General features: G+C 35.5%; 1 protein-coding gene across 9 annotated transcripts; it reads right to left on the bottom strand.

The window, feature by feature from the left end:
• Positions 1-2,285: 2,285 nt before the first annotated feature.
• Positions 2,286-14,591, bottom strand: UVH3 (5'-3' exonuclease family protein). 9 transcript variants are annotated; one of them, XM_088489696.1, is made up of 21 exons: positions 14,336-14,591; positions 13,973-14,223; positions 13,213-13,364; positions 13,038-13,127; positions 12,830-12,944; positions 12,141-12,215; positions 10,579-10,754; positions 10,374-10,497; positions 9,893-9,970; positions 9,756-9,809; positions 9,087-9,271; positions 7,839-8,971; positions 7,608-7,733; positions 7,252-7,523; positions 6,372-6,566; positions 6,205-6,290; positions 5,670-5,922; positions 5,404-5,540; positions 4,911-4,995; positions 3,936-4,496; positions 2,286-3,127 (listed from the first exon to the last, which is right to left on the bottom strand). In XM_088489696.1, the coding sequence occupies exons 1-21, from the start codon at positions 14,421-14,423 to the stop codon at positions 2,423-2,425; spliced, it is 4,941 nt and encodes a 1,646-aa protein (XP_088345822.1). In that variant the 5' UTR covers positions 14,424-14,591; the 3' UTR covers positions 2,286-2,422. The 9 variants fall into 9 exon arrangements, with proteins under 9 accessions (XP_088345822.1, XP_088345826.1, XP_088345827.1 ...); XM_088489700.1 differs by having other exon boundaries at positions 13,038-13,119; XM_088489701.1 differs by having other exon boundaries at positions 13,038-13,107; positions 14,336-14,511.
• Between the last annotated feature and the right edge of the window lie 890 nt (positions 14,592-15,481).

Raw genomic sequence — 15,481 nt, 5'->3', positions numbered from 1 at the left:
AAAAGCCATAGAGCGGAAAAGGCAGAGAGTGCAAAATTAAAAAAAAAAAGTCATAGATGTCCTTAAAGGTCCTTTGTACATCTGTGTTTTGTTTCATGATTTTGTGGGAATCCCCTTGTAAGTTGGGTTAGCACTTAGCAGTTGGAAAACTTGGCAGTGACCAAGTCAAGTTCAAGATTGGGTTTTAGATTCTGGACTTATCCCAGATAGGAAGGGTTGTTCCTAAGGAGAATTGGTGCTTGTAATCAAGAATGATTATAGTGAAATTCCATCATCTTTGTGATGGAGACTGGATGTAGGCTGCACTGCACTTAGCAGCTGAATCAGGATATATCTGGGTGTAATTTTCTCTCTCTTCTACTCCATTTCTGTTTCTGCTGAACAGGAGATAAAACTGAAAAATATCTCGTGCTAATCGACGAGACAAAAAAGAAAAGTCTCGTGACTGGGTACAAGACAAAAGAAAAAGTCTCGTGGCTGGCTACGAGACAAAAAGGCAAAAAGTCTCTAGAAGTTGTATCAAAAACCAACAAATAATACCAGTGACGGACCCAGAAAATTTTAGGAGTGGGGGCAAAAAAAAATATACTATTAAATAAATTTTGTTAAATATTATTAATTATATGGAGATATAAAAATTAAAAAGAGTTAGTGAACACTTTTATTCTTAAAATACTATTTATTATATATAATTTATAAAAAAATATTTTTTTTATTTCTAAAATTTAAAATTAAAATATTTTAATTAAATTATAGATAACTTATTATCCTAACTAATCTTTTTATACACATTTAATAATAAAAGACTGAACTAACTGGCATATTAGCGCCTAATGATACATTAGTATTTATAATTTGAAATTAGAATTATATATAAATACTAGAAAAATTAAATCTTTATATAAAAAGTATGTTTATATAAAATAATAAAAACATAATTTTTACAATTTTTTATTTTTTTAAATAATTAAATTTGTTATATATTTTTTAATTTAATTTTGATATAATGTTAGATAAAATATTTTATGTATCTGTTTAATTATATATTATAATTAAAATATTTTTTATCATTATTTTTAAAAATAAAAAATATATTCTAAATTAGTAAATTAATCCGTTCATTTTAAAATTTTATATGCAACATAGGTACATATAATAGAACAAAAGATAAAAAATAAATAATAAGGATGAATAAATCGAGAATAAAATAAAATATATAAAGTCACGAAAAAAATAAAATATTAGATTGATACCTAAACTATAATTGTTTGAATTAAAAATTGCAATTGAAAATATCAAAAAACAAAAATAATGAAATTGAAAGATACATAGAGTCATGGAGAATTATATAAAAAAATTGGAGAATTTAGAATCTACTTTTTGATGAAGAGAAGATGGTCATTAGACAAGGAATAGAAAAAGAAAGTTGAAAATATAAAAATAAGAAGAGGGTTTAAGAGAATAAAGAATTGACGGTACAATAATTAAATTTGATTAGATTAAATAATAGTCAAAATAATAAAAAAATAAATTTAAAACTTTAGCAAATTGAATTTATTTTATTTGTAATGGGATCATTTAAAATTTGAAGTGGGAACATATTATATATAATTATATTTTTTAAAACAAAAATTAAAAACATCATGAGGGCAAGTGCCCCCTCATTGTTATGCTTGGGTCCGTCCTTAAATATTACTAAAGTAAAAAAAAGGGCTAAGATTCAACTCCTTTCTCTTAGTTACCGAAAACCATCGACATAATATAATAACTCATGTACTCAAACTCTTTGTCAACCTATATATGGATTTTGGTAAATATAAGTGTTAATTATACTAATTTATATATACGTATATGTGTAGTCACCAAAAAGAACGATAAATAAGTCACCAAAAAAATATATACGTATATGTGTATAAATATTAATAGAATGTCAAAAAAATTAGTATATAAGTCAGCTGTTTTCTTTTTATTATTTATAAAATGTGTATTAAATCTGAAACCAAATAGAAAATTAAATGGTGGATTGGACTGATAGGCATATACTACGCGAATGCAACTTTAATACATTGCATTCCAATATTCCAATGCTTACAACTTAGTGTAATCAAATCACGTTAATAATCAAGATCAAATCAAATTCACATTTATAATCACATTTGTAGTGACTTATAGTGGTTGAGACAATGGTGTTCATAAAGCACTGCCCTTTCTCTGGCGATGATGACATAAATTAAATAGCAATAACTTTCAGCATAACATAAGAGGCATGAGATATGAAGCCAGCGTTTTCAAGAACTCTTCCCCCAGCAAGTAAAATAGAACATAAATAATTTATAAGGAACAACTTGGAGGGTAAAATTTAGTATAGTCAGTAATCTAGAAATATTCACAAAAACCTACGACATTCAAAGCTAGAAAGATTCTACTTCTTCCTTCTTTTCCTCAAAAATGGCATTGCACTAAATGCCCCATTGTAGTTTCCATTATTATGATTAACATTCTCAGGTACAGAGACCCCCATTTCATTTTGATCATTGGCACTAACATTTGGAAGGTTATCATTTGGCTCGTTGTCAACATTGTAGGCATTGCGTCCCTCTTGCATCTCGCTGGGAGCTTTATCGGTGCCAGAAAATAATATCTCAGAACCATTTTTATGATGGTCAGTCTCATCCATCATAACAGAACAGTGCAGAAATCCTTCAGTATCAGCAGTATTGACACCATCAACTGCATTCTGATTGCTAGGTTCATCACTATCATCTAAACAAAAACCACCTCCTAGTTTAAGGTAGTCATCACAAGAGTCAGCATTAACAGTAATATCACCATCACCAATTCCTGGATCTGGATGAGTAGTTTCATCAGCATCTGTGAAAATTTGACCTTCCCACCCAAGATCGTCTCTAGGGAAGTTCCTGGTTGGAGCACTACTTATCATATCACTCTCTTTACCTCTGCTTAAACCAGTTGCAGAATCCCCACATGCACCAGGAATATCAGATAAATTTTCTTCTAATGGATCTTCACACAAGGATGATTGATTCCTCGTATCAAATGACTCATTGAGTTCTTCATCTTCTAGGTTCTCAAGTGAATAACTGACAGGTTTTCTGGAACGTGAGGACTGTAAATTGCACAAAATGTAAGTGGAACCTTTTAATTCCATTTGATTAAATCACATTGAAAACCTAAGAGTATCGCTTAAATAGAAGACTCCCTTCACTTTACTTTCCATAAAATAAAAGATAAGTGTCTTTCATTTTGTAGATGAAACCAGGATATGTAAAAGAAATAACAGCAATTATGCCGCGTCCCGCGGAGTTGGCCAAGTTTTTTAGGAACATTGAAAACAAAGTTTGAACAACCTCACGCATACTATTCAAACCCCTCACCACTACACTACTAGTGGGTTGTGGAGTCAGCTAGATAAATCAACTGATTCAATGTCATGCTGTAAATAATGTTTCCATTCAAACCACTAAAGTCTAAAGCATTTTTTTTATAATTTTACCTATGGTTTTTCTATTTCTCTCTTTATCTCTGTCTCTATTCAACTCTGTCTTTAAAGACCTCCACATATGTTTAAATCACCTAAGAAATATTCTAACATTATCAGAAGAAGTAAAATGGCCAAATGGAAACACTAACATCTAGAACCAAATTAAGATAGATATTGACAATTTATTCAAATAAAGTTCCATCAAGGTTTGTAAAGTTCCTTTCTTGGTCATTTTCATCTACCACCAGACCCAGCTAACAATCTGGTTACAGGCATCACAGGATTTAGAAGCACCAAAAAATAATTATTTTTCTTTTTTTCTTTACGTTAACTAACAATTAACTATAAGGCCTCCAACAAAGAAACAACTCAGAATGAACGATCAATAATATATTTGTATATCATAAATTTGAAGGGCGAGCATGAATCTTACCCTTCGAACCTCTTGAGGAACTTTTGACATATCAACATGATCATCAGTGTCGCTACTAGAAGATGATGTTTCAGATGATTGATAAATGAGACTTTCCTTTTTCCTTCCATGTTTTACTGCCAAACTTCTGCCTCTTCCTCTGCCCCTCCCACTTCTATTTGAAATCAATGGATTACTATCACTTTGGTCTTTTTCAGACTCAGTACCTGGCTGTATATTCTCCACTGCAGACATAGCAGAAGCTGAAGGACCATCAGTGATTGTCTTTCTCTTTGACATTGCCTTCCCAAGAGTGTCCCCGTCATTCTTCCTTTTCCTTGATTGTTTCACTTTAGGTTTCTTCAAACTTTCAAGACTTTCCTTTGTCCCCTTTAGATTCTCAAAATTTTTGTCCTCAGATTCTAGATGATTTCCTCTCCTACTCTTGCCACTGTTGAAATCATCTTTCAATTCTGAAGGCTGCTTACCAGTAATCCCTTTTACAGCTTTCTTAATTCTCTTGCTTCGAATTTTTGCAAATCGTTCATTGAAACTATAAAACGCTTCCAAACGCAGTTGAGTCTGTATTAAAAGGTTCAACTAATATAAGGTATCTATTAGACGGAATATAAACATGACAATAGATAATTGATAATTAGATCGCTTGCCTTTAATGGCCAATTAGTGTCATCCTTTATTACAAAGAAAATGAAAGGGGTTTTCTTTATGTGTAGCCTAATGACACATGCAAAAGGAAAAAAATTCATAATATTAAGTACTCAATTGAATTAAAGAGAAAAATACTAAATGCTTTTGCATCTTTATTACCTCGTATTACTCATTTTATAGCACTTTTATCTTTTGTGCCTTAACATATGCTATAACACATTAATAAAACCCAAATAACAATTTAGTCTTGGCAACCATGGAGAACCTAGAATAGATGAGGAAAAAGGGAAAGAGAAGAGGACGGGGGTGTCAATGCAAGCCTCTAACCTCGTGTTTGTTATATTCCTTTAAAACAGGTAATAGTAATTCATCTGCTTTCTGGCTAGTCCACCCAAATTTCTCCCAGCACAATCTGTATAGAGAACAGAACTCAGAATTCAAGGAATACACAATGCATATTCGAAATAACTTAGAACTCTCAGAATGCCTGGTCCATATAATATTCGTAATCTGAACTCCCCTGAATACACAGCCAGAATTAGGCATTTTATCTGTATGGAGAAATAAAATAAAGAATAGCCCTTTCTTTAGGGAAGTTCAACAGGCTAATGGGCATGTGAAAAATACACCAAAACACCCTGTTGAAATTGTGAACATTTGAAGGAAAGTACTGTTAATAGCTCAGAATGATAAAAAATGAGATATTATTCTATCATATACTCTCCTTTCAAGGCTCATCCAAAGTCATATATAATCAACAGTGAAACAAATGCTCATTTGGATGATGTAAGAGGTATAGCAATAAGGAATATAAACTTACTTTCGAAGAACAAGATGATCTGGCTTTCCCCAGGTGAAAGGCTCGGTTGACTTGTCAACTTGTGGAGAATAATAAGCAGATATAACTGTTTCACTTGGAAAAGAAGATGGAATATGCCAATTCTTGCTAACATTTCTCTATTTAAAGCAAAACAAGAAGATGAAAATAGTCACATACTCCCATACAAAGTCAAAACAATAAAGGTGAAATTGTCCTTCAATATATTATTTAAACCAAAAAAACCATGTAAGCAGGAAATCAATTACATGTTTCTCAAAAAATGTTTGCTTGATTTCTTGGTCATAATCCAGCGAATCCTCTTGTTCCTTAATATGACTATTAATTTGATCCGACGAAGGCTCTTTTGATCCTTTCTTTCTTGTATTTGATCCACCTTTTGTATTCAACCATCCAAGAATGGTGGGATCTGGTGACTCAACCCACTGGCGGAATTTCAAGAAGCCATCTTTCTCAGGGAACGCATTCACAACCTCAATAGCATTGACAATCCCAATGCCACTACATTAACATTAAACACTGATCTGGTAAACTGCAAAAAAGTGGAATCTACACCAAGCACGCCGCCGAAAACCTACTACAAGATACAAGGGATATCTATACATAAAGTATCATAAATTTCTTTTTTTTTTCTGTAGTGTCATCTAGTACTTCTCACTCTAATATGAAGTAAATAATAGAAACAAATCAAATATAGACCTTTAAAAACATCTCATGAAGAAAGGCACTGCAACAACTAGGCATAACTATGCTCTAGAAATGGCAAGGTTCTAGTTGTCGTACCTTACACCTTCAGTATAATCACTCCCAAGTAGTAGTGCCATGCGTACTAATTTTTCCCTGCTCAATCCAAGTTCCTTCTCAATGTCCTGAACCAGAAATGATAAAAAACGTTAAAATAAGATTGTTTGCAATATAAGTTTATTTAAGAGCACTGCACAAATCCATACCTCCATGAAGTATGTCTCTACATATTTGCGGTCATCAAATATATTCTTGTAAACATTACGAGCTCCAAATAGAAGGACATCAGAATCATCAGTTATAACACCATCAACCAGTTTTGTAGTTTCCAAGAAAGCACACTGTGCCTCAGCTTCCATTGGGGCAATAATATATGGCAATCCAAACATTTGCAGTAATTCCTACAATGTAATAGATTCATTAGAGTCATAAGAGATCACAAGAAACTTGGAGAAAGATACACATATACGGAATGAGTAAACAAAATGAGAGGAGAAGCAAATGTTAAACATTTTAACAATTATATACAAAGTATAATGACATGGCCAACTAATGTACTTTACCTGCATTGATGAAATGATGTTTGAATAGCATAAAAAAGGAAACACATTAAACTGATATTTAGCTTATAGCATTATAATTCAACAAACCATGCAGGGACTTCAAAGAGACTAGAAATTGATCTATTCACTGGCTATTTTAACTTAATTGCTCCAATTATATGCCAGAAACATTTCTTCTCCGAAACATAAGAATCCTAGTTTTATCAATACTGATAACTTATCAACTTATTCTTGGAATTTTTTTTTTTGAAGTTAAAAAAAAAACCTATAAATACAAAAGTGTGTATATCAAATTGCACCACAAGATGCAAATACAAAGTACAAAATACAAATTATACCTCAGTGATACTTCATACACAGTTTACACCAAAATCATCATTCAAGAGTTTAGTGGATATCCGAGTCCATAGCAGAATACCAAATTTAAGTGAAGAGTGGAAAACACAACAGTAGCCATTTTGACAAAGCAATATTCAAGTCATGAAAATATATTGCTCTTGTATGCATAAGTTTCAGTACACACCTGACATTCTGTGAACAATTCACTGTTCACAGATTCTGCATTTCTTTCAAGTTTCTTCTGCTCATTTTCAAGGTTTATATATTCTTGACCAAGTATTCGCATTTCCTCCTCCAATCTAACCTCATCTACATGTGCTGGAAAATCTCCTGAGGTGTTAACTGCATTTTTCACAAGATCAATATTTCTTTCTCCTCTGAAACTTCCATCATTGTCCACTGCAGCTAACTTTGGCCCAATATCAACATTTTCTGTTGATCCCTTCAAGGATGATTCTGTCAAAGGAGTGGCAAACTTGGTATTATCATCAGAATTAATCAATGGCTGAGATTCATTATTATAGTTAGGTTTCTCCTTACCAGTGGAACCAAGTGGATTATCCTTGGAAACATTTTTGCCATCGGAAGACATCTTAGTATCATCACAATGTTTATCCAACAATTGTTCTGCAGCCATATGGTCATTGTCCTTCATCATATTTGCAACTGAAGTCGAATATTCAGAATGAGAGCATCTATTCAGTACATTAGGCTTTTCAATCAAAATATCCAGGTTACTCGAAATAGATGCTACATATGACTTTGACTGACCCCTAGGAAAATCAGAAGTTTGGGAGTTGACATAACCATCGCCATCCACATTTCCATGAAATATATTTTGTTTAGAACCATCTTCCCTAGGAGAAGATGAAACAGCCATACTATTTTTTATCTTCACAAATGCATCTTCACCATTTAAATTCATTGCACCAGAAACATCCAAATAATCACCATGGGTTAATCCATAATCCAATTTTTTCTCATCAGCATTTGAATGCTCATCTACAGATGATAGGTGCTTAAGCTCTCCATCTCCTATAGTCTCAAGACTTCTCCTAATTGCTTCCTGCAAATTAGACTCCTCCTCCAATTGACCTCGAGTTGGCTTTTTCCCAGACTCAGATGGGCAACATATGGTACTTTTATCACCATCACAATCTCCTTCCTCCCATTCTACTTCACTCTCATCATTATTATCCCCTTCAGCAACAGAAGAATTCCATTCCACTTTATTATTTCCAGGAATGAAGGTACTCTTCCCTTCAACAATTCCTTCTTCCCAGTCACAATCTGAATCTGAATTAGAAGGTTGTTCTTTTGCTGGAATACCATCAGCATGAAATACTGTCCCTGAATTTCCTCCTACTAAATTAGCAAATATTTCATCTTCAGCATCAATGAGTGCATTCTTGCTATCATATTCAAAGGATACCTCTATAGAAGTATCCTTGTCAAAGACAGATTGCTCATTTTGCACTTGCTCATTTTGCACACACTCACCAACTAGATCAACATTCATAGTTTTTAATTTACCAACAGAATTGGTCCCAGAACTTTTTGATGGACCATTATTCTCTGCACTCAAAATTGCATCAATATTTGAAGCCTTGTTGATGTGTGTTCTTTCCAGCTCAATCTCCTTCATCAAGTCCAAATTTCTTTGCAAATCTCGGGTCATACGCATCCCCATAGCTCTTGATCTGCTAACTCGAAATTGACCCCTCTCATCTAGGAAGGTCTGAATTCTTTCATCAACAGATTCACTAGGTTCATTGCAAACCAATCCACTTGTAGTATTAGAACCAGCTGATGCAATAATATTAGCAAGGTTCTCCACAGGATGTGTTCCTTGAGCCTTTCGATGAGCATCATCATTTTTCTCTGATCTGCTTGATGCAAGTTCTCTGTGATATTTAAGAATGCAAAGATTAAGGAAGTTCTTTACATGAAAACTCCACCAGACATCATATTCAATTCATAGGAGAAGCACTACCAAATACTGAAAATAAGATTACTCACTGTTTGTCACCAGTAAAAGATGATGAGAATATGTACTCCCTGTTGGCTTCAGATGCAATCCGTGAAGTTTGGATACCCCCTACTCCTCTTCCAGCAGCAGCTTTTTGCACTTCGTCTATCTCTCGTCGAAAAGCAACTGTTTTAAGGTAAGCTTCTATTTGTAGCTCAGAAAATTTTGCAGGATCCTGAAAGGGCCAGTCAGATCACATACAATAAGCACATGGTAATGAGGAAAGTTACTTCTACTTGAATTGAGTAAGCCTAACTAAACTCCAGAAAGTTAGCTCATGAGGTGACAAATGTACAAGCTCTTACAAAGGCCATCTAGGACTTATCTCTAGGCAATGAGGGATTCTACCAAAATGAAAAGAGTTAATAACAGTTGCCATAGGCAGAAAATAAAATCACCCCATCAGGCACTTGCACTATGCCCATCCATATGCGATTATCTGCTTCAAAATCAGTCCAAATCGAATACAACCCTAAATAATACCAGGTCTCCAATCAAACAGTAGCCACATTTTACCCAAGATATACCGACATAAGTCGAACAGGAACAGTGTCTAAAAGTACACAACACTATTCATGACAATTGCAACTTTAATTTTGGGCATGGGCATTTACATTTATTTCAATGCATGAAAAAATAAATATGAATTCTTTACCAACCTTCTTTACTTTTTGATACTTTTGTCGATTCTCTGCAATTAATCGCTCTCTTATCTGCAGAATAATTATTCAACAACGACATCAGAATTAATGTAACGGTACTTAGGCTATAGACAATACTTTATGAGCTCAATTACCTGAACTAGGAGATCCAGTTGCATTGATGGAGGTAAAGAGGCCAGAACAGCTGGATCAACTCCACCATGCATTGCAGGCTGCAAAAACAACATCCAAGCATATGATTCACACAAACGTTACTCTTAGTATGCGTTTGGAAACCCTGAGATTCAAATTATTTCAATAATTAATTATCAACATAACTTTTTTAAATAATCAAGTATATGAAAATCAGTTTATGTTTGGATGGATCCACTTAAAAGTTATTGTTAAGTAGTGCATTCACTTAAAACCATTCTTTAGCTAGCAATCTTTAATTTTTTCCCCAAACATCACTAGATTTTTAGGAACAGCTTCTTCACTTGTGCATGCATGAAGTTTTAAATCCTTGTAGATATGTTAACATTGCCAAATTGGGTAATGACTAAGAGCAGTTGCCTGAACTATGAGAATAAAACACACATGAAATATCATAATTGACGCACAGAAATATAAGCTGACCAGTATCATCTCTTCATCTTCATCATAGTCACCATCCTCTTCCTCAATGGCTGAAGCCCCAAAAAAAGTTGATGCATTACTCATAGACTTTGCAATTCCCTCCGCAGCAACAGAGGCTGCTAACCTAATAAACTCCAAGACAAAATACTTTATAACCAAGCTAAAATGCTACTGTGTCAAAATTTTGACAAATCATGGATCTTACATTTCATCAATTTTGTCTTGATTGTCATTTGTTGATATCACATTGTCACATTTTGAGCTACAACCACCCAAGTCACTTTCTCTGAACAGAATCCCCTTACCCTTGCCCCTATCATTGACCTCACATTGGTTCTGCAGTTCATCTTCCACTGGTGCTTTTGTTTTCTTTCCTTTAAGCTGTTACAAGCATAAATGCTGAAAGGTTACATTTAAACCTGATGAAAGAAATGCAATACATAAAAAGAAAAAATGCACAAGCAAGTAAAAGGAAGATGATATTTTCAAGATAGAGTGCACAAGCACACACATTCTACGAGAGAATAATCTTTGAAATGTTTTATCAGTTCCTTCATTGCAATATAATAAATAAGAAAAAATATAAAAATACAAGCTGTAAAGATTAAGAATATCATCCAAAATGTTGTTCAATGGCTAACTCTCTGGATACTTTAGCATCTAGGGGTGCACATGGGCCGGGTGAAGCCGGGTTTGATGTGACCCAGACCCGACCCGAAATATACACATGGTCTATTTATTAGACCCGAACCCGACCCTAGACCCGATGAAACCAATACACTTTCGGGCCACAATTATACCGGGTAAAAACAGGGTGAAAACCGGACTGTTAACATTACATTACGTTGATACCTTCTTGTAAGCTAGCATGTAAAAATATCCAAATTTCCAAGACTTCAACCATTATTTAACATGGTAAAATTCACTTAAAAAAATATAACAAGAACCAACCCTTCTTCAAAATTAAAGCATAACCACAATCAATACTAAAGCATAACCACAATCAATACTAATATTGTCTAATAATACCAAATATTTAAATCAATACAAATAACACAATATTATGCATTTGTCTAAAGTCTTATGCATTCTAAACATAAAACATTAACTTATAGTCTTATAATGACTAATAACACAAAATATTAAGGTTTACAATACTTAAATTTCACATAAGAATAGTCATGATTCATCACTAATAACACAAAATATTAATTGTGTATGATGACCGGACCACCGGGCCGACTTCGGGTGACCCGAGTTATGGCCCGGACCCGACCCGAAATAATGACCGGGTCTATTTTTGAGACCCTTACCCGGTCCTAAACCCGATGAAATCACACCAAATTAGTTCCTAAAGTGTTCGGGACCGGGCCGGGCCGGGTTATGTGCACCCCTATTAGCATCTTCAAAGATTCTTGGGTGAGCATCCTTAGATAAGTTCTATTAACAAGGTTCACAAGTTTTGGTGGCAGGTAAGAAGCAAATCTTTGTGGCATTGGGCAGTATATGCCACTTTCAGGAGTATTTGAGCATGTGCAATTCTCGCACTTCTAATTTTAGATTTTCAGATAATTCATTTTTAAGGATACAATTAGACACTGGCCTCTATATGGTGTAAAGCTCATGATCTCTTTAGAGGACTTCCCTCAAACATGTTGAGAGATTGGAAAGCTACACTTCACTAATCTTTTGTTTTAATTTTTTGTTGGGAGGATCATTTTCCCTCCTTCCTTGTATCATCATCCTATATATATGTAAAAAACTGACCTGTGCAAGAATATCAAGTTGCATTGACTCTGGTAAAGCAGCTAAAACAGCTAAATCTACTTCATTGTCACAAGGCTGCAGGAGAAGAAAAAAACAATATAGATCAGACAGCAAGAAGTGCAAAAGGATAAACATTGACAAATATACCACTTTAGGATGTCACAACTAATATAGAAGAACAAATATGGCCTTATTACCCATTATAGCTCTGATATTTACTTTAAAGGTGTTTAGGAGTGAAGCAAGTTCATGCCAGGAGAAAACAAAGAGGGCCACAATAAAACATAATCCCCAAGGGCAACTGTAAATAGGATCAGAGAAGGAGGTAGCTAGAGAGTAGAAGATTGGGAATTCAAATAGTCAATTAGAGGTTATTATAGAGCATGTTGGGAAGTAAGTTTCGTCATTACATTCGGCTGGAAACAGAAGAGGGAAGGTCTAGTCACTTCATGAGTTTTGGAAGAGGTCAAGGAACTATTAAAAGTCCCGTGTCATACAAATGATTCATGGGTTTCTCAAACACATTGTTGGGCCCCACCAATAATAATGCAGTACCTTTTCTTTAAATTGTCTTCTTATTCCAGTGTCTAACACTACGAAAGGTACAATACAAGCTACAATCAAGAATGGGCCATATGATAGTAAGGGCTACTTCTAATCAATCCATCTTCTAAATTTGCAAAATTTACCAGTATCATTTCTCCATCTGTGTCAAATTTCTCCTCTGAAGTATTAGGTACAGTAGATGGCACTTCTTTCCCGGCTAGCATTCCATTCTCCTCTGCAGATATAGATGCTGCCAACCTAAATTAAGTCATGCAAATATCAAAACGTTTAACAGTGGCATTCACGATTTGCCCCCTTCATTTCAGTAAATATGTTATATACATGGATTACATTTCATCAAGTTCCTCCTGGTTGCGACTTCTTGACACAACTTCTTGCAAGAAATTTCCTGCCTCTGTAGCTGCAAGTTTAGCTGAAGACCTAAATGAATAATTTTAAATAATGAGGCAAGCATACCTCACACAAAAGAAAGCTTTAACGATTTACAACAACAGATGTTGCTTACATTTCATTTATCTCTTTCATGTTACTTTTTCCTGGATCACTATCGACAAAGTCCATCCGATCAGGTTTTTTGCATCCCTTGGCATCACTCTTCTGCTGCAGCCTCTGGTTCTTAATGTCATCAGCAACTTCTTTCAACCTCAATGCCTTTAACTATAGAGCAAAGTTGAAAAGGAAAAACGAAAAAACAGAAGGTGAGGCTGACGGAATACATGAAGCCAGTAACTTAGACAAAATGCACCATTAATTCTTTACCTACTCAGCCATTAGAACAAATGACCTGTATTTATGTGTCTAAATTTTAAACTAACTACAAGCACAGCACACAGCAAGACTCAGCCCACAATTCTCAGACATTCGTAATGCATAAAATCAGGAAAAATTTCAATCCAACACTAGGACCCCATCTGTATAGAATTAGAGATGACTTATTTTTAACCTTTTTGAAGTAAAAATTTACATATTTTCAACTTTTTCAACGTAATTAAATTTTCAATTTCAATACTTTGCTAGCCGAGACATAATTGAGTTCAAGTGTCCTAACAAAACTCAATGTATACAGGACGCCGTAAAGGATCAAGGTGAAAAGCATTTGATTCAATAACTGAGGCATAGCAAAGCCTGAAAACAATCACTGTCAAGATCCAAATAACTTCGACACTACACAGCAGGGAGTAAAAGTGGTTTAGCCCAAGGGTGGAAACAAAAATTGACTTCACTATCAAAGCTCGCATTTTATTATAATTTTTTAGAAGCCTTACGTGATTGAGAAGTAATTTCTCTGCAGTCTTGCGGACTTTGGCCTGGGCGTTCTCACGCTGCCTGCGGCGGGCGATGACGGTGCGGCGCTTTAGGGCGGGGGTTCCGCCGTCGAAGACAAACACTGGCTTTGTCCTGAGGAACAAGAGCTTGCAAATTCGACGAAAGAAGCCCAGCAAGTGAGCGTTTCGAACCATTTCGCCCTTCTCATCGCGCATCGCCTTCATAAATTGCACCATCCATATGCTCGCATCTGCAGAAGAAAGAGCGAAGGGTCGTGGCGTTGTTTATTCGTTCAATAATGGAGCGAACAACGGGAAAAAGAAGTAGCGAAAAATAGGAGACAGGGTTTTACGAGGACGTACCGACTGCAAGGGTTTTTCCGGCGAGGGTCTCGACGGAGACGCGGCGGCCGACGGGGGCGAGTAGTTCCCAGAGACCGTGGACACCCATTGTCTTGCGGCAGACGCTTCTGCTTCTGCTTACTGCTGTGCTTAGTCTCAAATTCCCTCTGCCGTGATTAATTTGTGTCAAAAGTCTCAACTATCAAATTTTTTTTTTTTTTTTCTTTACTGATGCCGTGCCAAGGGGATAGTAAGACTACAGTTAATCATTTGAGTCGGTCGTTTGTTGAAACGGCGTCGTCGTTTAGTCTATAACCACAAAAACAAATCTCCTTTATATATAAATATAGGCGAAGGATTCCTTGCTCCCACTTTTGTGTGGGAGTATGATTAACCTACAGTAAAATAATTACAAAATGTACCCCGTTTTTTTTTTTTTAAAAAATTTATTAATTAAATTTTGATCCCTTAACTTTTGTTATTTACACTTTTTCCCTTTATCTCTTAGTTTCAGATTCAGTTTCACATTCAACGAAGAAGAGAGGTCTGCTAGGGTAACGCCATTTTCTCATCTTCTTCTCTCTTCTCTCTGGTTCGCCTATCCTCGCCGCCACAACACGCATCGTCCGCCGCCCCTCCCTGCGTCCGCCGCCAAGAGAGATCTGCTAGGGTAACGCCATTTTCTGATCTTCTTCTCTCTGGTTCGCCTACCCTCGCCGCCACAACACGCATCGTCCTCCGCCGCTCCCTGCGTCCGCCGCCACTCCCTGCGTCCGCCGCCAAGAGAGGTCTGCTAGGGTAACGCCATTTTATCATCTTCTTCTCTCTGGTTCGCCTACCCTCGCCGCCACAACACGCATCGTCCGCCGCCGCTCCCTGCGTCCGCCGCCGCTCCCTGATGACACTGAAATAGGACAACTTTCCTCAACCCCACTTCTTGTTGAGGACGACAAACCCAGCAAGGTATACTTTTTCCTCTGCCTTCTTCTCAGTTCGGTTTGATTCTTTTAGAATAGTCAAGATGATGAATTTTGAATCCTTAGGTTAGATTCATCAAAGCCTCCATAAATGCCTAGAATGTTACCATTTTGGTTCTCAAAAGAATGGCTTCTGCCATTGGTGCCATGTTCATAAGAAATACTGCCCCCTTCTGGTTTACTAATATTG

Source organism: Arachis ipaensis, chromosome B6 (assembly GCF_059453495.1).
Source record: "Arachis ipaensis isolate K30076 ecotype BB chromosome B6, ASM5945349v1, whole genome shotgun sequence".
NCBI classification, from domain to species: Eukaryota; Viridiplantae; Streptophyta; class Magnoliopsida; order Fabales; family Fabaceae; genus Arachis; species Arachis ipaensis.
Note: the sequence above shows the minus strand (reverse complement) of the source record. Positions and strands in the feature narration are given on the sequence as shown.